The sequence below is a fragment of the Arvicanthis niloticus genome, chromosome 3 (genome assembly GCF_011762505.2).
Source record: "Arvicanthis niloticus isolate mArvNil1 chromosome 3, mArvNil1.pat.X, whole genome shotgun sequence".
Lineage (NCBI taxonomy): Eukaryota > Metazoa > Chordata > Mammalia > Rodentia > Muridae > Arvicanthis > Arvicanthis niloticus.
The window spans coordinates 138,029,717-138,053,781 of NC_047660.1; the positions used below are offsets into that span (position 1 = coordinate 138,029,717).

The 24,065-nt window shown below is 50.2% G+C and overlaps 2 protein-coding genes across 4 annotated transcripts in view; both read right to left on the reverse strand.

Annotated features, from left to right (window-relative positions):
• The window catches only part of Dennd1c (DENN domain containing 1C), an 11,293-nt gene extending 2,926 nt beyond the window's left edge, over positions 1-8,367 (reverse strand). The window contains exons 1-18 of one of the 3 annotated variants that reach the window (XM_034498171.2): positions 8,241-8,367; positions 6,979-7,043; positions 6,857-6,900; positions 6,687-6,736; positions 6,044-6,163; positions 5,032-5,101; positions 4,817-4,897; positions 4,659-4,724; positions 4,523-4,576; positions 4,326-4,436; positions 2,971-3,071; positions 2,615-2,660; positions 2,389-2,490; positions 2,180-2,305; positions 1,649-1,753; positions 1,303-1,396; positions 1,181-1,221; positions 885-956 (exon numbers count right to left, since the gene is read on the reverse strand). In XM_034498171.2, the coding sequence (XP_034354062.2) occupies positions 885-956; positions 1,181-1,221; positions 1,303-1,396; positions 1,649-1,753; positions 2,180-2,305; positions 2,389-2,490; positions 2,615-2,660; positions 2,971-3,071; positions 4,326-4,436; positions 4,523-4,576; positions 4,659-4,724; positions 4,817-4,897; positions 5,032-5,101; positions 6,044-6,163; positions 6,687-6,736; positions 6,857-6,900; positions 6,979-7,043; positions 8,241-8,257 (1,365 nt within the window). In that variant the 5' untranslated portion in view covers positions 8,258-8,367. Of the gene's footprint in view, positions 1-884; positions 957-1,180; positions 1,222-1,302; positions 1,397-1,648; positions 1,754-2,179; positions 2,306-2,388; positions 2,491-2,614; positions 2,679-2,970; positions 3,072-4,325; positions 4,437-4,522; positions 4,577-4,658; positions 4,725-4,816; positions 4,898-5,031; positions 5,102-6,043; positions 6,164-6,686; positions 6,737-6,856; positions 6,901-6,978; positions 7,642-8,240 lie in introns of all 3 variants that reach the window. The other 2 variants (XM_076932027.1, XM_076932028.1) reach the window with 2 other exon arrangements.
• A 1,608-nt stretch (positions 8,368-9,975) lies between these two features.
• Positions 9,976-23,715, reverse strand: Tubb4a (tubulin beta 4A class IVa). The gene is made up of 4 exons (XM_034498068.2): positions 23,473-23,715; positions 22,142-22,250; positions 21,902-22,012; positions 9,976-11,603 (listed from the first exon to the last, which is right to left on the reverse strand). The coding sequence occupies exons 1-4, from the start codon at positions 23,527-23,529 to the stop codon at positions 10,546-10,548; spliced, it is 1,335 nt and encodes a 444-aa protein (XP_034353959.1). The 5' UTR covers positions 23,530-23,715; the 3' UTR covers positions 9,976-10,545.
• Between the last annotated feature and the right edge of the window lie 350 nt (positions 23,716-24,065).

Sequence of the window (24,065 nt, forward strand, 5' to 3'; positions counted from 1 at the left end):
CTTCTGGCCTCTACACACATGGTGCTACAAGCAGGCCAGTAGGCACACCCACTCACACAACACACACACTAAACAGAAAATAACAAATGAAAACAGCATAGGGAAAGTTGTTAATATTTAAGTGGCTATTTAATGTCTGCTGTGAATACTCAAGACATAATCTCTGTTAGGCTGGAGAGAAGGACCAGTCAAATTCCTTCCTTCCACAGAAAAAGTTGGGTGGTATGTGCCTATAACATTAGAGTTGGGAGAGGAAGATCCCGGGAGCAATGGCCAACCGGGCCAGCCTAGTTAGTGAGGCCAAAAGACTCTGGGTGAAGGTGATTTCACTAAGCCTGACAATTTGAGTTTGCTTGATTCCCATGTTTGGGACACGTGGTAAAAGGACACAACCAAATTTTTTGTTGTTTTTTGAATATGGAGTTTTGGTGTGTGGCCCTGGCTGTCCTGGAACTCGATATGTAGGAGGCTGGAAATCTCCCTGCCAGTGCCTCAGAATGCTGGGATTAAAAACACCAACAATCAACTTCTATAAGTTGTCCTCTGACCTCCACACATGCATTGTGGCACAAACACATAACTAAAACAAATAAATGTATTCCCCCTCCCCCAAAACCCTCCAAAGTTGACGGATATGGTGTGGAACAATTTCAACATTCAGGAGGCAGAGGCAGGTGCATTTCTGAGTTCAAAACCAACCAACCAACCAGGGCCACATATGGAGTCTCTCTCAAAAACAAAAAACCCAACATGGATAGTACATAGCAACGCCAACTCCTGGCTTCTACATGTACAGGCTCGTATAACACATATAACACAGACTCTCTCTATGCCCCTTTCCTATGGTCACCCCAGCCACTGTGAGCCACAGGTCCCAGTCTCACCGATCGGTACATGTTCCTGACGGCTGGTCGGGTTTTAGCCTTCACTGAATGCAGGAGTGCATCGCTACCTTTCTGTAAGGGTTTGGGAAAAAAAAAAAAAAAAAAAAAAAAAAAACCACCAAATGGGAGAACCTTGGGCCAGGTCCGGACCCCATGCTCCACTTTCCACCTCAGGTTGCTGGGTAGCCTTCTCCCTCTCTGTGCCTCCAGTTTTAACCAAGCCCCTTCTTGGGGGGTGGGGTGGGGTGTGGGAATCGGTAAGGTGATAAATAGGAACAGGGGATTGCTTTTATTACCTTAAGACTGTCTACCCAGAGCTGGTAGGACCGAAGGGTGCCTGGGAGGAAGGGAGAGAGTTGTGGTTACTCAGGAAGGCCTAGGCTTGGGAAACTGATGGGGTGAGAGAGCTGGGGCTCACCTGAGGAAGCGCCACAGCAGGCAATGATCTCTTGCTCAAATTGGTCTGAGAAACCTTCTCCAGCATTGAGTTTTTCCAGTCGGGATTCGATGAACTTGGGGTAGAGAGGGTCAGACTCAAGTACATGCTGTTCCCTAACGATGTAGAAGCCAGCCTGCCAGGGCCCTCCCAAGCCCCGCCAAGTCAGGAAACCATTCTAGAAACTAGGCATCCAACTTGGCCCTACCTCCAGGGGCCCGCAGCTTACCCTTATTTCTCACCTTAAGCCCCGCCTCCAGGGACTAGCAGCCCATCCCTTATTTTTCACTTTAGGCCCCACCCCCAGGACTGCCCCCAATGTGCTCACCTGCTTGAACAGCTGCAAGTGTACCGCCTTTTTGTGGAATGCCTGCAGGGGCGCTCCGGGCTTCTGAGCCAAGAAAGCTTCCTCACTGAATGTCACTGGCTGACCCTGGAAAAAGGATTCCTTCCGGAGTTCCCTGGGGCTCTCCTTTCTCCTATCTTCTTTCTTCCAACTTTATAGCTACCTAGCAAGCACTAATTGGGTGCCTACTGTGTGATCCTGTTCAGGACCTCATAGAACGCCTCATCTATAATGTGGCTGTCAGCATTAAATAATGTTGATAGTGTTAGGGGCTGCTGTAGGGAGATTGCTGCTGGTTACATAATAAGCTCCAGGGCACCCTGGGCTACAAAGACCCAGTCTCAAGGAAAAAAAAAAAAAATCGGGAGGTTCAGGAGTTCAAAGTCAAAACATTGAGTTTGAGGCTAGCCTAGGCTACCTGAGACCCTAAACCACTAGGTGTTCTTAATGTTGTGATTTATCCCTTTGAGAGGCCTGTCCCTGGGCATCCCTCCTCCTCCTCCATCTGCTCACCGGGATGCAGACAAGGGCGTCACGGTACCCTCCAAAGAGCAGGGCCTGGGCTTTGAGGAAGAGACGGGACACCCCTTCCCCGGGGCTCAGTGCAACCTTCCTTAGCTGAAGCCTCAGCAGGGATACCTGAGGACACGGGAGAGACCCGGAGTTGAGCAGAGATGGAGGCACCATCTTGAGGAGCAAGGGTAGGAGGCGGTGGCACTGACCACATCTGGCGGCAGAGCTTGCACATCGTCAAAGGGTGTCTCCAGGGTGTTAGAGTCTGCATTCAACACCACAACATCTTCCAGTGCTTTCTCTCGAACTCTCTGCAGGAAACAAACATGAGCTGTCATTCGGACCCCCATATAGAGGTGGGAGGCGGGACTCTGAGTAACTGGAGGGAGAGGGAATTCCCCCCCACCCCCAGCCTTGGGGTGTTTCAGCGTTTACCTCAGCGAGACTGCCATGGACTCCTATGAGGTAGGGCATGGGTGCGCTGTGGAGAAGACACAGACTGGAGAGGCAGATGCATACCTCAAACCCCCAGTCTTTCATCTATGCCTGCCGCATGTAGCCCAGGCTAGCCCGGGACTCTTTTCTCTCTCTCTCTCTCTCTCTCTCTCTCTCTCTCTCTCTCTCTCTCTCTCTCTCTCTCTCTCAACTTTTTCTGATAGGGACTCACTGTAGACCTGGGACATAAAGAGATCCTCCTGCCTTTGTCTCACATGTGCTAAGATTAAAGGCTAACAACACTCCAGCTTTCCCATTGCCTACCCTTCCTCATCCCCCACCTCCTCTTTTCTCACCAGCAGTAATCCAGCAGGTGCGGGGGCAGCGTGGGGATCAAAACATGCTCCCAGCGCATCGGGTAGAGCAGAGCGCAGGATGCGTGAACACAGGCTGTCAGCTGGAGAGTGAGAAGGACAGAGGTGCTGGGTTCAGACTCCTCCCCTCAGGGTTCCTGGATCGCTGAGAAGGGCAGTGAGTGGGTGCTTAGACCTCCCTGATCTGTCTCCTCCATCCATTGCTGGGGAACTGGGTGGAATTCAGACCTCCTTAGGAAGGAAGTGGAGACCAGGATTTTGGCCAGTTATAGCTCCATGTGCTCAGATAAAAAATAACTCTGAACTTTATGTGGTGGTTCTGAGATTACAGTCTCAGCATTCAGGAGGCAGAGGCAGATCTCGGAGTTCAAGGCCAGCCAGGCCTGCCTGTCCAGGACAGGCAGGGCGACACAGAGAAACCCTGTCTTGGAACCACACCAAACCAAAACCAAAAAAGCCAACCACGCAGAAACACACGTGAGGAGCAGGAGGGACGGCTCAGTGGTCACAGCATTGGCTGCTCTTGTACAGGTCCTGGGTTCAGCTCTGAGCAACAACATGGTGGCTCACAAGTGCTTTGACTCCAGCTCCAGAGGATCTTCTCTTTGGGCACCCACATACACATATACACATTAAAAAAAAAAACCTTTATACTGTGTAACACAAAAGTAGAACTAGAAATAAAAAATAAAATAATATTTATTTGTAAGTTTGCATGTGTGTGCTCACTTGTGCAGGTTTGAAGAACTACATGTAGGAGTTGAGTCTGTTTTTCCACCATGTATGTCCTGGGTATTGAACTCAGGTCCTCAAAATTTGGCTGTAGGCACCTTTGTTCACTAAGCCATCTCATTGGCCTTAGAATCTTTTAAAATGTATTCTATCTATCATCTATCTATCTATCTATCTATCTATCACCTATCATTCATTCATTGAGACCTGGTGGGTCACATGTATCAGACTTCAAACTAGGTAACTCAGGGTGACCTCCCTGAACTTCTGATCCTGCCCTAGGTAGGCTGTCAGTGCTGGGATTCCAGGTATGTATCACCAATATGCTTGCAAGGGCCTGGTTTATGCCAGGTTGGGAATGAAACCAAGGCCTCATGCTTGCTGGGTGAGCGCTCTACCACTGAGCTAAGGCTCCAGCTGGAAAGTTTAACAACCTCTTCCAGAGGGGCAGAGCTAGGCCACGCCTGGTCCTCAGCGGATGGCCCTGTACTAGATTGTTCAAGTTGGAGCCATTGTGCAACCTCCTCAGATTGTTCCCATAGGGGTGGGACTGAGTGAAATGGGTTACTAGCGTCCCTCCCCCAGGGGAGGAGGTCCCATCTCACAGTGCTGAGCTTGCTGGCAGTAAGCAAGACCCTCCTTTCAGCTAGCAGTGCTGCGAAGAGCCCCACGATGTTCTCATCTGTCACTGCGACCACCAGCTCAGTGAGGTTCCTCTGAGAGATGAAGAGGCATAATGGCTGGGTGTGGGGCAAATAGCCAAGATTTGCCGCCCCACCCACCTTTTGTAGTTCCTCCTTACGTTTTCAGGAATAGATGGCAGGCTGGCAGCATCGGGAGCCACAAAACAAGAAAGCTAGTGGGGATAAGAGGATCGATTCAGTCTGCGTGGGTGGCAGTGACCTCCAGCACAGCCTGAGGGCCTCAGCTCCACTCACCAGCTTGCTGTTTCCCAGGACAGGAGGCAAGATCCCAGATTCGCTCCAGACAGTGGTGTTGCTGTCCTGGGGGACAGAAGTAACTGTGGTTCCCCAGGCTGGCTCTCAGCCTTCATCGCCAACAAGAAGCCAGCATCAAAGACCTGGGAGCTACTCACCATCTCTGGTCCCCCTGAAAACCGGGATCCAAAAACTGGGTGTTGCTGCAGGTTTTGTAGGAGCTCTTCAGCCTCGCTGACCTGAGGAACGCAGGGTCAGTGCTGGAGGGACAATTTGGGATTTTGAGGGTCTCTCTCTGAATGAGGTGAGACCTGGCACATCAGAGAGGTGATGGAGAGGCTGGGGTGGGGACTGAAGGTGGGGCTGGTCTCACTTGGTTCTGGGCTAGGAGGTCCCCCACAGTATTGAGAATCTTGTAGAACACTTCAAACCAGGGAAAGTGGCTGGAGAGAGAGAGAGAGAGAAGGGGAAGGGTCAGAGTCTAGAAAGTGCCCCTGAGGGATCTGATACTTTTATAAATTGTTTGAGAATTTTGTGCATGCAGACTATGTGTTTTCATGTATGCATACTATGTGTTTTGATCAAATCTATTCCCATAGCCACCACTTCAACCCCCCCCCCCCCAACTTTCCTCTTTCAATTTCTTGTGCTGTTTTCTAAACCCACTGAACCAGCCAGGTGTAGTGGTGCATGCCTTTAATTCCTAGCTGTCAGGATCTGTTGGAGTTTGAGGCCAGCCTGTTTTATATAATAGTTTCAGGCCAGCCAGGGCTACTTAGTGAGAGAGACCTTGTCTCACCCCCTGCCCCAGGACCCCCCAAAAGCCCCACTGAGTCCACTTAGTGCTGTCTGTAAGTACATGGGTATAGAACCATTCACAGGAGCATAGCAAACCACTGAAGAGACCCAGTGTGCCCCACCCAGGCGGCCATCAGTTCCACAGTCAGCCATGCAGGGTTTTGTTTGGCTTGATGTTGTGCAGATCTTGAGCCTCTGTGCCTTCATGGGCACAGGCCCTGTCATGTCCAGGGGACACTGTTTCATTCTGGTGCTTCTGACCTGTAACTCTAAGAGTCTTTCCTTTTTTTTTTTTTTTTTTTTTTTTTTTTTTTTTTTTTTTTTTTTTTTTTTTTTTTTTGGTTTTTCAAGACAGGGTTTCTCTGTGTAGCTCTGGCTGTCCTGGACCTCACTCTGTAGACCAGGCTGGCCTCGAACTCAGAAATCCTGCCTCTGCCTCCCGAGTGCTGGGATTAAAGGGGTGCGCCACCACTGCCCGGCTCTAAGAGTCTTTCCGCCTCACCACTTCCAAGACGATCCCTCAGCCTCATGTGGAGGGGTGTGTCCCATTGCAGGCTGAGTGCTTCTCGGGCCTCCATGTCACCCACCTGAGGATACAGAGGCAACTCCATGCACCAGCTCGCAGGCGGCAGAAGCCATATCTGCGGTTGCCCACCAGATCCGTGAGGGCGAAGGTGAAATGCTGCACAGCAGGGCTGGGCGGCTCCCTGGGGGGGGGGGGGGAAGGGCTCTGCTGGAGACTGGACGTCTGTTTTCTGACTTCCTTGATCCCCGATCCTCCTATCACGCTTGGGTCCACAGGGGACCCAAGTTTGGTTCCCAGCACTAACACTGTGCCTCACAACGCACGTAACTCCAAGTTTGGGGGGATCTGATACTTTCTTTTGACCTCCCTAGGCACCAGGTATGCAGGTGGTGTGCACAGACATATGTGCAGGCAAAACACCCATACGCAGGAAAGAAATGCTCACATAACAAAAGAAAAAGGTGTATAGTTTCTGGAAAACGACACTTGAGGTCTGCCTCTGGCCTACACATTCAGCTGCCCACCCATGAACACACATACTCAACACTCATGAACTCTGAGTCCCCTCTGAGGGACCACCTAGCTTTCTTTGTCCTTCAGTTCTTGGGTCTTTGGGTCCCTGTGCCTATAATTCTTTAGTCATTAAAGTCCTGCTTCAGGTCCCAAAGAGTGTGTGTGTCCCCACCTCTCCGTCCCCTCCATACCTTTCTATGTCAAAGGGGAAACAAAACCTGGGTACCATCTGCATGGCTTCCTAGAGAGGGAAGAAGCGTTAGCACACCAGTCCTCGTGGATTTGCCCCTCAATTCAGGGTTCAAGGCCCACGGCCCTTCTCTCTGCTGGACCAGCCCTGGGATGCCTTCTTCATATCTACCTGTTCCTGGAAGTCTGGAGGGAACTGCCGCAGGATGGGGGGGTCTGCAGGGAGGAGCAACTGCTGAGCTTGTGACCTCACACCTCCTCCCCATCTCTCCAGCCCCAGATTCCCCAACTTACCCTCCTCCAGGGTGTTGGGGCGGCCAGCTTCGAAGAACCAGTCAAACACGGCAGGGGGATGCCTTCTGTGGACCATAAGGCTTGTGTGTGTGTGTTCTGAGTCTGCATCTGTGTGCTTCTGTTTGTGTGTTCCCTATGTGTGTAACTAGGTGCGTTGGTGTGGACACCCTGAGGGGTGGAGTCAGGTGTAAATACTGCTGAAGTATGAAGAGAAGAAAAAAGAGAGAAAACCAGCGTGGTGGCCATACCCTTAACCCCCCAGGCAAAGGCGGGTAGATCTCTGTGAGTTCAAGGCTTGCCTGGTCTACATATGAGTTCCAGGTTAGTCAGGACTACATACTGAGATCCTGTTTCCAAAGAGAGGGCTAGAGACAGACAGAGGAGAGAGAAGGCAGGGGGAGACAGAAAGAGACAGAGAGACAGGGAGATAGGGAAGGAGGGAGAGAGAGAAAGGGTAGCAAGAGGAGTCAGAGATAGAGGCATGCCTGTGACAATGTGTCTGCCTATAACAAGCACTTGTATAAAAAGAACATACTTATGATTCTTTCTGGTGCCTGCCCCTTGAATCTGTGGGGTAGAACTGCAGAATCTCGTGTGTATTGTGTGAGTACTGTCTCTTCTCTCCCTGTGCCTTGAGCATATTTAAGGCTTGTCCTTGTGTCTCTGTGGAAGATTTTGTGGGGCCCACACTTAGCAGAGAAAGAAGAGCAAGGTGTCCTGGCATTGAACTGCAAGCCCCACAGCCTGCCCTTCCCCGCTGTCTGCTGCATCTAGCAGAAGATGCTGAGGTCTTAGCTTTCAGAAATCAAGGGAGGTGACTGACTTGCCGCCGATACCTTATCCTACCCGGTTACACACACCACTCTTACACGGGCTCCTCCAGCATCTCGTTGTATGGACGCAAGGCACCCATGAGTCCCTCACTAAGGTTGACAGTTTCCCAGCCCACCCTCTCACACCTCACCTCACCGCTGACTGACTATCCCCTCCTGGAAACCACCTTCCTAAAACCTCCACCCTTACTGGGGTGTCACGCTCCTAAAATTCGTGGTTTCATTACAAGATCCAGAGCCAGGAAAATTGAAGAGGGACTATGCATGGCCTGAACAGGTCCCTGAGTGGCCACCGTGGTCAGCGGGTGGCCCCTCCCCTGCTATAGCCCCAGATACCATGCTTTTTGTTTTCTGCCCCTCCCCAACGCCCCCTCCCCGGCTCAGGTCTGGCTATCTTGCTGCATAGGATGGAGGGAAGACAGTTCTTACGTCTCTGCGGATCCCATGGTCTTGGCAGGGCTGGACCAGCTGGGCCCTTTCCCCTAGGGCTCCTGGGGCTGGGGGAGCCTGTGTTTGCTTGGGGCTGGGCCCCTGATCTGCTCAGTTTCCTGTGTGGCTGAGAGAGGAAGTTTAACAGGGTGACGTCCTTGATGAAGGAGGCCCTGCCCCCACCCCGTGTGAGGAACTCAGGCGTCCGGGCTTCATAGCCTAGATGGGGACAAGGTCTGTGGGAAGCAGGGCCAGGTTGGGAGGTCCAGCTTCACCCTTATGGTCCCCATGGCCACACCCAGACCCTTTCTTTCTGAGTCCTCTGAGTATTGAAAGTCTGTGAAGACCACCGCCATCATTTCCCTGTGTTGTTTCTCTGTTTCATTTACAAGGGGCAGCTGCACTGAAGGGCAAAAGAGGCTGACAGAAGTTGACAGCTGGGGTCACACAGGAATCCTGATGGAAATGCAACAGAGGCTCCGAACCCAGGTAAGGTGTGCATGCACATGGGCACACACAGGTGTGCACAGACACACACACCTCTCACTGATAGATCACAGAATTGACTGAAGACAGGCAGACAGGCCCAGGTATTACCAAATTTAGAGTGCCATCTGTACCCCAAGAAGTTAACTTCAGGGCACTGGAGACATGGTTCAGTAGTTGAGTGCATGTACTGGTATTGCAGTGTGGTGGCTTGAATATGCTTGGCCCAGGGAAGGTCACTGTTAGGAAGTGATGTGGCCCTGTTGGACTCCTCCAGCTGTGTCGCTGAAGGGGTGGGCTTTGAGACCCTTCTCCTAGCTGCCTGAAAGAAGACAGTCTTCTCTTGACTGTCTTTGGATCAAGATGGAGAACTCCTGGCTCCCTCTCCTGCATCATGCCTGCCTGCTATGCTTCCACCTTGATGATAATGGACTGAACCCTCTGAAGCTGTAAGCCAGCACCAATTAAATGTTTTCCTAAGAGTTGCCTTGGTCATGGTGTCTCTTCACAGCAATGGAAACCCTAAGTAACACACAGGATGGAAATGATGAACCACATGGGTGGTTCACAGCCTCAGCTCCAGTGGATCTGATGCCTCTGGCTTCCAGATACCCATTCACACAATTACAAATAAAATCAATATAATGTTGAAAAACAATTAAAAAAAAAAGTCTTCAGTGTGGCTTCCCATCCTTGAGAAGCCAATTAGCTACACCTTTAATCCTAGCTCTCAGGAGGCAGAGGCAGGCAGAGCTTTGTGAGTTCAGGGCCAGCCTGGGCTACACAGTGAGTTCCAGGACAACCTGGAACTTTCTATATAGGGAGATCTGTTCCAAAAACACCAAAACCAAAACCAAACAAAATGCAGAAGAAGATGCATTCAGTGTGGCCACACTGGAAAGAGGGACCAAAATAAATAAATAAATAAATAAATAAATAAATAAATAAAAAATAAAAAAAAATCCAGCAACCTTCAGGTCTGTCTTATCAAGGTGGGCTATGTTGAATAAGTCTTACTTGATTTGTTAGAGTAAGACTGGTCACAGTATGCATGTTCCTGGTGTGCAAGTGGCTTATCTGGCTTATCTTACACCACAGAGTTGCTCTGGTCTAACCTGGTCTCTTTGGTTCTGCAATCCCTGTACCCCACCACTCCAGGAGTTGATCTTCAGAGGCCCTCTTCCACCCTGTGGGCCTCTCCACTCCCTAGCTGCACTCAGAGAAGAAACTGAATCAACAGAAAGCCACATCAAAGCAGTGACTCATTTATTGATGGAGGGTCAGCAGGAGAGAGGGTGGGGTGCATAGTAGGGAGGGGCTCCCTCACCCCAGGCAACAGGCCTCTCTTTCTTCTTCCTTCATTATTTCTCTGGTAAGAATTGAACTAAGGCACAAGAGTCAGGAGTGGGGAGCTGTGAGGTCAGAGGTAAGGGAAGGTGAGAGGCTGGGGAAGAAGGCAAGTCAGGATCTAGAGAACTACCTGGGCATGTCAGACGTGAAGAATGGTTCAGGAGTGCTGGAGAAAGGGCCAGGCTTAAAAGAAAGGATCTTCAAGATCTAAGGAGGTGGAGTGTGTGTGTGTGTGTGTGTGTGGTGAGGGGCGCTCATGGGAACTAGAAGAGCCCTGGCAGGTTGGAGAGACAGTGGGGTTTAGGAGTTAAAGGTGAAGCAGGTAGAAGCAACCTGGGCTTTGGGCTTGGCCTTCATGGTGAAGAATGCTCATGGGATCGGAGGGAATGAGGCAGCTGGATGCAGAGGTCGGGTGCTCAGGGTCAAAGCTTTGCTGTTGTGCCCTAGGGGCAGAGTGATGGCAGGAGACTTAAGCCACCTCCTCTTCGGCCTCCTCTTCGAACTCGCCTTCTTCAGCCGTGGCATCCTGGTACTGCTGGTACTCGGACACCAGGTCATTCATATTGCTCTCTGCTTCCGTAAACTCCATCTCGTCCATGCCTTCGCCTGTGTACCAGTGCAGGAAGGCCTTGCGCCTGAACATGGCGGTGAACTGCTCCGAGATGCGCTTAAACAGCTCCTGGATGGCGGTGCTGTTGCCGATGAAGGTGGCTGCCATCTTCAGGCCCCGGGGTGGGATGTCACACACTGCTGTCTTGACATTGTTGGGGATCCACTCAACGAAGTAGCTGCTGTTCTTGCTCTGCACACTTAGCATCTGCTCGTCCACCTCCTTCATGGACATCCGTCCCCGGAAGACAGCAGCCACGGTCAGGTAGCGACCGTGTCTCGGGTCACACGCGGCCATCATGTTTTTAGCATCGAACATCTGTTGGGTCAGCTCAGGAACGGTGAGGGCCCGGTACTGCTGGCTGCCCCTGCTGGTCAAGGGTGCGAATCCTGGCATGAAGAAGTGGAGACGGGGGAACGGCACCATGTTCACAGCTAGCTTGCGTAGATCTGCGTTGAGCTGGCCCGGGAAACGCAGGCAGGTGGTCACTCCACTCATGGTGGCCGACACCAGGTGGTTGAGGTCCCCGTAGGTGGGCGTGGTCAGCTTGAGCGTGCGGAAGCAGATGTCGTACAAGGCCTCGTTGTCGATGCAGTAGGTCTCATCGGTGTTCTCCACCAGCTGATGCACAGACAGCGTGGCATTGTAGGGCTCCACCACCGTGTCAGACACCTTGGGTGATGGCACCACGCTGAATGTATTCATGATCCTGTCTGGGAACTCCTCTCGGATCTTGCTGATGAGCAAGGTCCCCATGCCTGAGCCGGTGCCACCTCCGAGCGAGTGGGTGAGCTGGAAGCCCTGGAGACAGTCGCAGCTTTCTGCCTCTTTGCGCACCACGTCCAGGACTGCATCCACTAACTCCGCACCCTCGGTATAGTGACCTTTGGCCCAGTTGTTGCCTGCTCCGGATTGACCTGGGGAACAGACAGGGTTGAATTCGCAGGCATGGGGAGGGGTGGACTCTACAACCCGTCTGTCCTGCACCCTAGTATCTGAATCATTAGACTAGAAGAATAAGCGTACCTGGCTAGGCTTCATGGATATAGCCCTGCCTGGCATGCATGAGGTCTAGAGTTCCACCCTTGCCACAATAGAAGTCAGTGTGTTGGCCTCACTCTCATCGCAGTACTCAGGAGGTAGCAGCTGGAGGACCAGGTATTTAAGACTAGCTACAGTTACATAATGAGTTGGAGGCTAACCTGTGCTACATGAGAGTTAGTAAATAGTAGTTAACAATGAAAAGACTGGAAGAGTAATGTTAGCAATATTGTTACTTTACTGATTTAATTTACTTTTGGGGACTGTGGTGGTTAGTCTTATTTTATTTTATTCATTCATTTATTATTTTAATAGTTTTGTTATTTTTAATAGCTGGATGTGGTACCGTGTACCTTTAACCTCAGCACTGGAGAGGCAGAGCACAAGGCTAGCTTGTTTACATAGTGAGACTTTTGAAAACCAACCAACCTACCAACCAACCAACCTACCTACCAACCAACCTACCAACCTACCAACCAACCAACCAACCAACCTACCAACCAACCAACCTACCTACCTACCAACCAACCTACCAACCTACCAACCAACCAACCAACCAACCTACCTACCAACCAACCAACCAACCAACCAACCTACCTACCAACCAACCAACCTACCTACCAACCAACCTACCAACCTACCAACCAACCAACCAACCAACCTACCAACCAACCAACCAACCTACCAACCAACCAACCTACCTACCTACCAACCAACCTACCAACCTACCAACCAACCAACCAACCAACCTACCTACCAACCAACCAACCAACCAACCAACCTACCTACCAACCAACCTACCTACCAACCAACCAACCAACCTACCAACCAACCTACCAACCAACCAACCTACCTACCTATCAACCAACCTACCAACCTACCAACCAACCAACCAACCTACCTACCAACCAACCAACCAACCAACCAACCAACCTACCTACCAAGCAACCAACCAACCTACCAACCAACCTACCAACCAACCAACCTACCTACCTACCAACCAACCTACCAACCTACCAACCAACCAACCTACCAACCAACCAACCTACCTACCAACCAACCAACCAACCTACCAACCAACCTACCAACCAACCAACCTACCTACCAACCAACCAACCAACCAACCAACCTACCTACCAACCAACCAACCTACCAACCAACCAACCTACCTACCTACCAACCAACCTACCAACCTACCAACCAACCAACCAACCAACCAACCAACCTACCTACCAACCAACTAACCTACCAACCTACCAACCAACTAACCTACAAACCAACCAACCTACCAACCTACCAACCAACCAACCAACCTACCTACCAACCAACCAACCAACCAACCAACCAACCAACCTACCTACCAACCAACCTACCAACCTACCAACCACCAACCAACCAACCTACCAACCTACCAACCAACCTATCTACCTACCAACCAACCTACCAACCTACCAACCAACCTACCAACCTACCAACCAACCTACCTACCAACCAACCAACCAACCAACCAACCTACCAACCAGCCAACCAACCTACCAACCAACCAACCAACCAACCAACCTACCAACCAACCAACTTACCTACCAACCAACCTACCAACCTACCAACCAACCTACCAACCAACCTACCAACCAACCAACCAACCAACCAACCGATCAACCAACCTACCAACCAACCTACCAACCTACCAACCAACCAACCTACCTACCAACCAACATACCAACCTACCAACCAACCTACCAACCAACCAACCAACCTACCAACCTACCTACCAACCAACCTACCAACCTACCAACCAACCAACCAACCTACCTACCTACCAACCAACCAACTGATCAACCAACCTACCAACCTACCAACCTACCAACCAACCAACCTACCAACCAACCAACCAACCAACCTACCAACCGACCTACCAACCAACCAACCAACCAACCAACCTACCTACCAACCTACCAACCTACCAACCAACCAACCAACCAACCAACCAACCTACCTACCAACCAACCTACCAACCAACCAACCAACCAACCAACCTACCTACCTACCAACCAACCAACCTACCTACCTACCAACCAACCAACCTACCTACCAACCAACCTACAAACCTACCAACCTACCAACCAACCTACCTACCTACCAACCAACCAAACTACCTACCAACCAACCTACAAACCTACCAACCTACCAACCAACCTACCTACCTACCAACCAACCAACCTACCAACCAACCAACCTACCTACCAACCTACCAACCAACCTACCTACCAACCAACCTACCTACCTACCAACCAACCAAACTACCTACCAACCTACCAACCAACCTACCAACCTACCAACCAACCAACCTACCTACCAACCAACCAACCTACCTACCAACCAACCTACAAACCTACCAACCTACCAACCAACCTACCTACCTACCAACCAACCAAACTACCTACCAACCTACCAACCAACCTACCTACCAACCAACCTACCAACCTACCTACCAACCAACCTACCAACCTACCAACCACCAACCAACCAAACTACCAACCTACTAACCTACCAACCCACCTACCAACCAACCAACCAACCAACCAATCTACCAATGAACCAACCAACCAACCTATCAACCAACCAACCTACCAACCAATGAACCAACCAACCAACGAACCAACCTACCAACCAATGAACCAACCAACCAATGAACCAACCAACCTACCAACCAACCAACCAACCAACCAACCAACCAACCTATCAACCGACCAACCTACCAACCAATGAACCAACTAACCAACGAACCAACCAACCTACCAACCTACCAACCTACCAACCAACCAACCTACCTACCAACCTACCAACCTACCAACCACCAACCAACCAACCAACCTACCAACCAACCAACCTACCAACCAATGAACCAACCAACCAACGAACCAACCTACCAACCAACCTACCAACCAATGAACCAACCAACCAATGAACCAACCAACCTACCAACCAACCAACCAACCAACCAACCAACCTATCAACCGACCAACCTACCAACCAATGAACCAACTAACCAACGAACCAACCAACCTACCAACCTACCAACCAACCAACCTACCTACCAACCAACCTACCAACCTACCAACCACCAACCAACCAACCTACCAACCAACCAACCTACCAACCAATGAACCAACCAACCAACGAACCAACCTACCAACCAACCAACCAACCAACCTACCAACCAACCAACCAACCAACCAACCTATCAACCGACCAACCTACCAACCAATGGACCAACCAACCAACGAACCAACCAACCTACCAACCTACCAACCAACCAACCTACCTACCAACCAACCTACCAACCTACCAACCACCAACCAACCAACCTACCAACCAACCAACCTACCTACCAACCAACCAACCAATGAACCAACCAACCAACGAACCAACCAACCAACCTACCAACCTACCAACCAACCAATGAACCAACCAACCAACCAACCTACCAACCAACCTACCAGACAACCAACCTACAAACCAACGAACCAACCAACCAACCAACCTACCAACCAACCTACCAGCCAACCAATGAACCAACCAACCAACGAACCAACCAACCAACCTACCAACCTACCTACCAACCAACCTACAAACCAACCAACCAACCAACGAACCAACCAACCTACCAACCTACCAATCAACCTACCAACCAATGAACCAACCAACCAACCAACCTATCAACCGACTAACCTACCAACCAATGAACCAACCAACCAACGAACCAACCAACCAACGAACCAACTTACCAACCGACCTACCAACCAACCAACCAACCAACCAACCTACCTACCAACCTACCAACCTACCAACCAACCAACCAACCAACCAACCAACCTACCTACCAACCAACCTACCAACCAACCAACCAACCAACCAACCAACCTACCTACCTACCAACCAACCAACCTACCTACCTACCAACCAACCAACCTACCTACCAACCAACCTACAAACCTACCAACCTACCAACCAACCTACCTACCTACCAACCAACCAACCTACCTACCAACCAACCTACAAACCTACCAACCTACCAACCAACCTACCTACCTACCAACCAACCAACCTACCAACCAACCAACCTACCTACCAACCTACCAACCAACCTACCAACCAACCTACCTACCAACCAACCTACCTACCTACCAACCAACCAAACTACCTACCAACCTACCAACCAACCTACCAACCTACCAACCAACCAACCTACCTACCAACCAACCAACCTACCTACCAACCAACCTATAAACCTACCAACCTACCAACCAACCTACCTACCTACCAACCAACCAAACTACCTACCAACCTACCAACCAACCTACCTACCAACCAACCTACCAACCTACCTACCAACCAACCTACCAACCTACCAACCACCAACCAACCAACCTACCAACCAACCAACCTACCAACCTACTAACCTACCAACCAACCTACCAACCAACCAACCAACCAACCAATCTACCAATGAACCAACCAACCAACCTATCAACCAACCAACCTACCAACCAATGAACCAACCAACCAACGAACCAACCTACCAACCAATGAACCAACCAACCAATGAACCAACCAACCTACCAACCAACCAACCAACCAACCAACCAACCTATCAACCGACCAACCTACCAACCAATGAACCAACTAACCAACGAACCAACCAACCTACCAACCTACCAACCTACCAACCAACCAACCTACCTACCAACCAACCTACCAACCTACCAACCACCAACCAACCAACCAACCTACCAACCAACCAACCTACCAACCAACCAACCTACCAACCAATGAACCAACCAACCAACGAACCAACCTACCAACCAACCTACCAACCAATGAACCAACCAACCAATGAACCAACCAACCTACCAACCAACCAACCAACCAACCAACCAACCTATCAACCGACCAACCTACCAACCAATGAACCAACTAACCAACGAACCAACCAACCTACCAACCTACCAACCAACCAACCTACCTACCAACCAACCTACCAACCTACCAACCACCAACCAACCAACCTACCAACCAACCAACCTACCAACCAATGAACCAACCAACCAACGAACCAACCTACCAACCAACCAACCAACCTACCAACCAACCAACCAACCAACCTATCAACCGACCAACCTACCAACCAATGGACCAACCAACCAACGAACCAACCAACCTACCAACCTACCAACCAACCAACCTACCTACCAACCAACCTACCAACCTACCAACCACCAACCAACCAACCTACCAACCAACCAACCTACCTACCAACCAACCAACCAATGAACCAACCAACCAACGAACCAACCAACCAACCTACCAACCTACCAACCAACCAATGAACCAACCAACCAACCAACCTACCAACCAACCTACCAGCCAACCAACCTACAAACCAACGAACCAACCAACCAACCAACCTACCAACCAACCTACCAGCCAACCAATGAACCAACCAACCAACGAACCAACCAACCAACCTACCAACCTACCTACCAACCAACCTACAAACCAACCAACCAACCAACGAACCAACCAACCTACCAACCTACCAACCAACCTACCAACCAATGAACCAACCAACCAACCAACCTATCAACCGACCAACCTACCAACCAATGAACCAACCAACCAACGAACCAACCTACCAACCAACCAACCTACAAACCAACCAACCAACCAACGAACCAACCTACCAACCAACCAACCAACCAACCAACCAACCAACCAACGAACCAACCAACCAACCAACCTACCAACCAATAAACCAACCAACCAACCAACCAACCTACCTACCAACCAACCTACCAACCTACCAACCACCAACCAACCAACCTACCAACCAACCAACCTACCAACCAATGAACCAACCAACCAACGAACCAACCTACCAACCAACCAACCAACCTACCAACCAACCAACCAACCAACCAACCTATCAACCGACCAACCTACCAACCAATGGACCAACCAACCAACGAACCAACCAACCTACCAACCTACCAACCAACCAACCTACCTACCAACCAACCTACCAACCTACCAACCACCAACCAACCAACCTACCAACCAACCAACCTACCTACCAACCAACCAACCAATGAACCAACCAACCAACGAACCAACCAACCAACCTACCAACCTACCAACCAACCAATGAACCAACCAACCAACCAACCTACCAACCAACCTACCAGCCAACCAACCTACAAACCAACGAACCAACCAACCAACCAACCTACCAACCAACCTACCAGCCAACCAATGAACCAACCAACCAACGAACCAACCAACCAACCTACCAACCTACCTACCAACCAACCTACAAACCAACCAACCAACCAACGAACCAACCAACCTACCAACCTACCAACCAACCTACCAACCAATGAACCAACCAACCAACCAACCTATCAACCGACCAACCTACCAACCAATGAACCAACCAACCAACGAACCAACCTACCAACCAACCTACCAACCAACCAACCTACAAACCAACCAACCAACCAACGAACCAACCTACCAACCAACCAACCAACCAACGAACCAACCAACCAACCAACCTACCAACCAACCTACCAGCCAACCAATGAACCAACCAACCAACGAACCAACCAACCAACCTACCAACCTACCTACCAACCAACCTACAAACCAACCAACCAACCAACGAACCAACCAACCTACCAACCTACCAACCAACCTACCAACCAATGAACCAACCAACCAACCAACCTATCAACCGACCAACCTACCAACCAATGAACCAACCAACCAACGAACCAACCTACCAACCAACCAACCTACAAACCAACCAACCAACCAACGAACCAACCTACCAACCAACCAACCAACCAACCAACCAACCAACCAACCAACCAACGAACCAACCAACCAACCAACCTACCAACCAATAAACCAACCAACCAACCAACCAACCTACCAACCAACCAATAAACCAACCAACCAACCAACCAACCAACCAACAAAGCTGTATTTTTGTGTGTGCGTGCAGTTAAGTATATGTGCTCCTACACACCAGTCTCCATGGATACAGGAGGTGGCTGTGAGCCACCTGACATGGGTACTGGGACTCGAACTCAGGTCCTTTGGAAGAGCAGGAAGTGCTCTTGACCACTGAGCTGTCTGCAGTCCTCCGGTGATCTGTCTTAGGTGGATTTTGTTTATTTCTTTATGTGGGTTCTTGCTGTGCAGCCCTGGCTGCTCATGAACTGGCTTCGTGCCTGCAGAGTGCTAGGCTGACAGGAGTGGACTCCCATGCTGGGCTCCACGTTATTTATTTACTGCGCACAGGCTCTCACAACCCCTAGGCTGGTCTCTAACCCCACGTGTAGTTCAGGATAACCTTGAACTCCTGCTCCTCTTGCTCCATGGAACACTGAGATGATGATAGACATCAGGAAACCCAGTGTCTGTGGCGCTGGACACGGGACCCAGGCAAGTGCCCACGTTGCCCTGTCCCCTCCTGCCTCTGCTTCCATCTCTTCCTCTCACACCCTCTGCCCCAGCCACACAAGCCTCCTGGCTGCTCCTTCATCACCAGCATCCAGATTAATTTTTTTAGCCAAGACATAAAAATCATACACATTTGTGGGGGACCACATTGTATTTTGATACGGGTCCATACTGTACAATATTTGAGTTAGGATAAAGATTCCAACTCCCTACATACAACAATCCATAGCACTGCATACATCAATGTCTTATTTATCCTAAAGACATTTAAGAGATTCCGCTCAGCTGCATGAGATTCTGTATATTGTTTCAGCAGTAACCCTACTGTGCAACAACACAACTATTACTGTTATTACTGACAATAATCATTTAATATGGTAATAGGGCACAAACAATAATCAGTACCTTATTATCAAACAACCAACTATTAAAATCTGAGTGATTTAATTCTATCATTCTATCTTTCAATTTTTATTTTATTTATATAAATTCTATCTTTCAATTTTTATTTTATTTATATAAATTCTATCTTTCAATTTTTATTTTATTTATATAAATTCTATCTTTCAATTTTTATTTTATTTATATTTTGGGGGGAGGGGCATGAGCATTTTTTGGTCTGTGTGTCTGTGCCCTTGGAGGTGTCAGGTGCTCTGGAGTGGATGGTTGAAACACACCAGGATTTTGGGAACCCGACAGGGTCCCCTGCTAGAATGCAGTGCTGTTAACTGCTGTGCCATCTCTCCAGCCCCGATTATTGTGTGATATAATAACTAAAGTTAATAGTGTTTCAATTTGGCCACACCTTCATCCAGAAGCTAGAAGGTTACTCCGAAAAGCTAAGCAAAATTGTACCTCATCTAAGCTTTGAAAATCTCCTCTGCCTCTCCTAGTCCCCTGCCTAGGCTCTGTCTCTTGTCTGTTCTCCCTGCAGCAGCCAGAGGGCACTGGTGACCTCAGTCAGGTCCCAAAGGCTCCTCTTTAATATCCTACACCAGTTCCTGCTGGCCCTACAGCCCACAAGGAGGACTCCCGCTGCCCTGTTCCCTCCTGCCTGGTCGTCCGCGTTTCTTCATTCCCTTTTCTATAATCAGTCATATGGGCCTCCTGGCATCTTCTCCATCACACAGGGCTGTGTCCTGCTCTGGGACCTTTGCACAGGCCAATTTCTCTGCCTGAAATTCCTTCTCCACTGGTATTCAAGGCCCCTCCCTCACCTCCAGCAGACCTCTGCTTCATTTCACGTGTGTGTGTGTGTGTGTGTGTGTGTGTGTGTGTGTGTGTGTACCCGTGTGTGCATGCCTGTGTCTACACATGTGTATGGAGACCAGAGGTCAATGTCTGGAGTCTTCCTCTATCTCTTACCACCTTGTTTGTTTGTTTACTTTGAGACATGGTCTCTCGCTCAACCAGAACTCAATACTTGGCATGACAGTGAACTCCAGGGATTTTCTTGTTGCCACTCTCCCCAGGACTATGGCTACAGATATGGCTAGCCTTGTGCCTGTATGTTTAAATGGATGCTTGGGATCTGAACTCACATCTTTATGCTTGCATATTGAACACTTTACAGTCATCTCCCAAGCCTCTTTTTAGTTTTTTCCCTTTATTTTCTCTCTGCCTTCCTTTCTTAACTCCTCCTCCTCTCAGTCTGTGTTTCAGACACACACTCTGTGTGCATGCTCTTTGGCCCACCTAACTTCTCTGTATCTTTCTCTCTACAGTCATTTCTGGAGGACCTTGTATTCACCATACCCACTCAGGAACACATTATCTTCCCTAAATTTTGTATCCACCAGTAAGTGAAACTCACTTGCCCAAGGCCACTAGCTGGGGCTGTAGCAGAGAACAAAATAGTCGCCTGCTTGCTCCCTCTCTGACTCCCTGCCATCCCCATGGAGCTGAGGTCTAAAGGAGGGAGGCTGGACACAGATTGACAAACACCAACCCTGGGGTAGTGGACCGACTTCTCTGAGCTCAGATCCCTTCTAGAAAGTAGAGTCGTGTCTACAAAAAACATGCTCATCATGGCCTTCCTAAGCTCATTGTTTCCAGAGGGCTGGGGCTGGGCTCAGGGGCAGAGGGCTTCTCTGGGACTGGGCTCAGGGGCAGAGGGCTAGGACTGGGCTCAGGGGCAGAGGGCTTCTCTGGGGCTGGGCTCAGGGGGCAGAGGGCTGGGGCTGGGGCTGGGCTCAGGGGCAGAGGGCTGGGGCTGGGCTCAGTGGACAGAGGGCTTCTCTGGGGCTGGCCTTCCTGGGTAGAGTGCTCTTCTGGCATGCACAAAGCCCTAGGCTCCACCCCCAGCCCCACAGAAACCCATGGACCATCCCAGAACTGGGAAGGTAGGGTCAAGAAGATCAGGAATTCAGGGTTATCTTAAGTTACATAAATCAGTTTAAGGCTAACCTCACCTATATAGAGAGTTGGAGGTTACCCTAGGCTAGAGCTACCCCATCTAAACACAGAACCTCTTCTTTAAGGAAGCCCCTCAGTTGTGTCTGATGTCTCCCCAGGTTTCTCTTGGTGTTCGAATCAAATCCTTGACTACCCTGTCAAGTCGGTTCTTTGGTGCTAGTTACAGAATATTCTTTAAGGACTTAGAAACAAAAACAAACATGTTGTGTACCCACAGCGGAGAGGGACTTACCAAACACAAAATTGTCTGGCCGGAAGATCTGGCCAAAAGGGCCGGAGCGGACGGAGTCCATGGTGCCAGGTTCCAGGTCAACCAACACGGCTCTGGGAACATAATTTCCACCTGTGGGGATGGCAGATGGAGGGCAGCTGGGGTGAGTGCCAGGTCCAGCAGGCTTCAGGGCACATTCTGTCCCTTCCTGACAGTGTCCCTCCACTGCCACCCCCCATGCCACCCCACTGGCTGCCCTACCTGTGGCCTCATTGTAGTAGACATTGATTCTCTCCAGCTGGAGGTCACTGTCCCCATGATAGGTCCCAGTGGGGTCGATGCCATGCTCATCACTGATGACTTCCCAGAACTAGAGGATGGGGGTGGGGCAAAGTGAATAGATTTTCCTTTTTGTCGTTATTGTTTTAAAACATTAAAAAAAAAACATTTTATGGCTAGGCGGTGGTGGCACACGCCTTTAATAATCCCAGCACTTGGGAGGCAGAGGCAGGCGGATTTCTGAGTTCGAGGCCAGCCTGGTCTACAGAGTGAGTTCCAGGTCAGCCAAGGCTAAACAGAGAAACCCTGTCTTGAAAAACCAAAAAAAAAAAAAAAAAAAAAAAAAAAAAAAAAAAAAAAAAATAATAATAATAATAATAATAATAATAATTTTTTTTTATGTATGTGTGCATTCACACCGTGTGCTTGTGTTGTCAGGCTCAGCCATAAGCTCCGGAGGAACCGTGTTGCCTGCCCTATTGTTTGTTTGATGATGGGAAGTATTGAATAGCCTTTTGACTTATTGTCTTAAAATTTTATGTCTGTCTGTCTGTCTGTCTGTCTGTCTGTGTATTATTTTTTAGGCAATGTCTCAAAAAGCCCAGGCTAGCCTGAAACTCACTAGATAGCCTAGGATGATATTGAACTCTTGATCTTCCTGCCTTAACCCAGCCTAGTGGCTGGGATGACAGGTGTCTAACACAACACCTAGGCAAGGGCTCAACCTATTGAGCGATAGCCCCCACCCCTTATTTTTTTGACAGAGGGTTTCATGTAGCTCAGGGTGGCCTCCAACTACTGTGTATGGGAGGCTATTTTTGGGCTCCTGCCTCTATCCACCAAGTGCTAAGATGTCAGAGTGGGTCTCAGTGCTAGTCGGAAAGAGCTGAGAGATGCTGTGTCTAGGACACTCTTAAAGCCACTTCTCCAGTTGCTGACTGTCTGTCTGTGAGGTAACTGGGACCTCAGAGCCAGAGCAAAGCATGAGCCAGCAAGAAGGGAGAAGTTGGGGGTAGGGAGAGGCTTGGCGCCACTTGGTGCCAGTCCACCCCGGCAGCAGCCCTGGGAGGAGGGGCTGTGCCTCTTTGTGCCGGGCAACTGAGGGTGACAGTGGCCCAGCTGTAAGGCCAGCTGTGGCCAAGAGACACAAGGCCAGGCCCTGCCCCCATCATCAGCCTCTTTGTTCCCAGTCTGGCTCTGTCCTGGCTCCCCTCCTCCACCTGGGATGCAAAATTCCTGGGTGAGCCTTGGGAGAGCCAAGGACCCCTCTCTGAGTCCTTGTGCATCCCCACCCCCTACCCAGCCCTGCGCACCTTGGCTCCGATCTGGTTGCCGCATTGACCGGCTTGCAGGTGCACGATCTCCCGCATGGTGGTGGCGCTGCTGCTGGTGGCGGGTGATGGACGAGTGTCAACCGGCCGCTGTTGCTCTGGCTCTGAACGAGATGGCTGCGGAGCTCTGTCTCTGTGCCCCAGGGCGTCTCTATATTAGCGGAGCCGTACCGCGTCACCGCTGGGTCACCCGCGTGCTCCGCCTCCTGGACCCGCCTAGGATGCTTGCTGTGTAGGATGGAGGGACTGGAGTTATGGAGGAGGGTGGAGGGAGGGGCCTCCTGTCAAGCACTTTCTCTGAGACTTCAGGGTCCTGGTGTACCCCCACTCTAGTTTCCCCGCAGGCGCCGCCAGTCAGGCACCATCCTTCCTCTCCACTCGGGTTTCATAGAGACTGGATGTAAAGGCGCCGTGGAGTCTTGTAAACAGCATCTAGGACAGCGTCCTCCATCTCAGCCCCAGCCTCAGTTTCTCTGTTTGCTTTTCCCTTCTTCATTTCTTTGAGACCCCCTGCTTCCTTAGAGCCTTTGTATAGGTGGGGAAGGGCGGTGGGTCTGAGCTCCAGGATCTCCAGA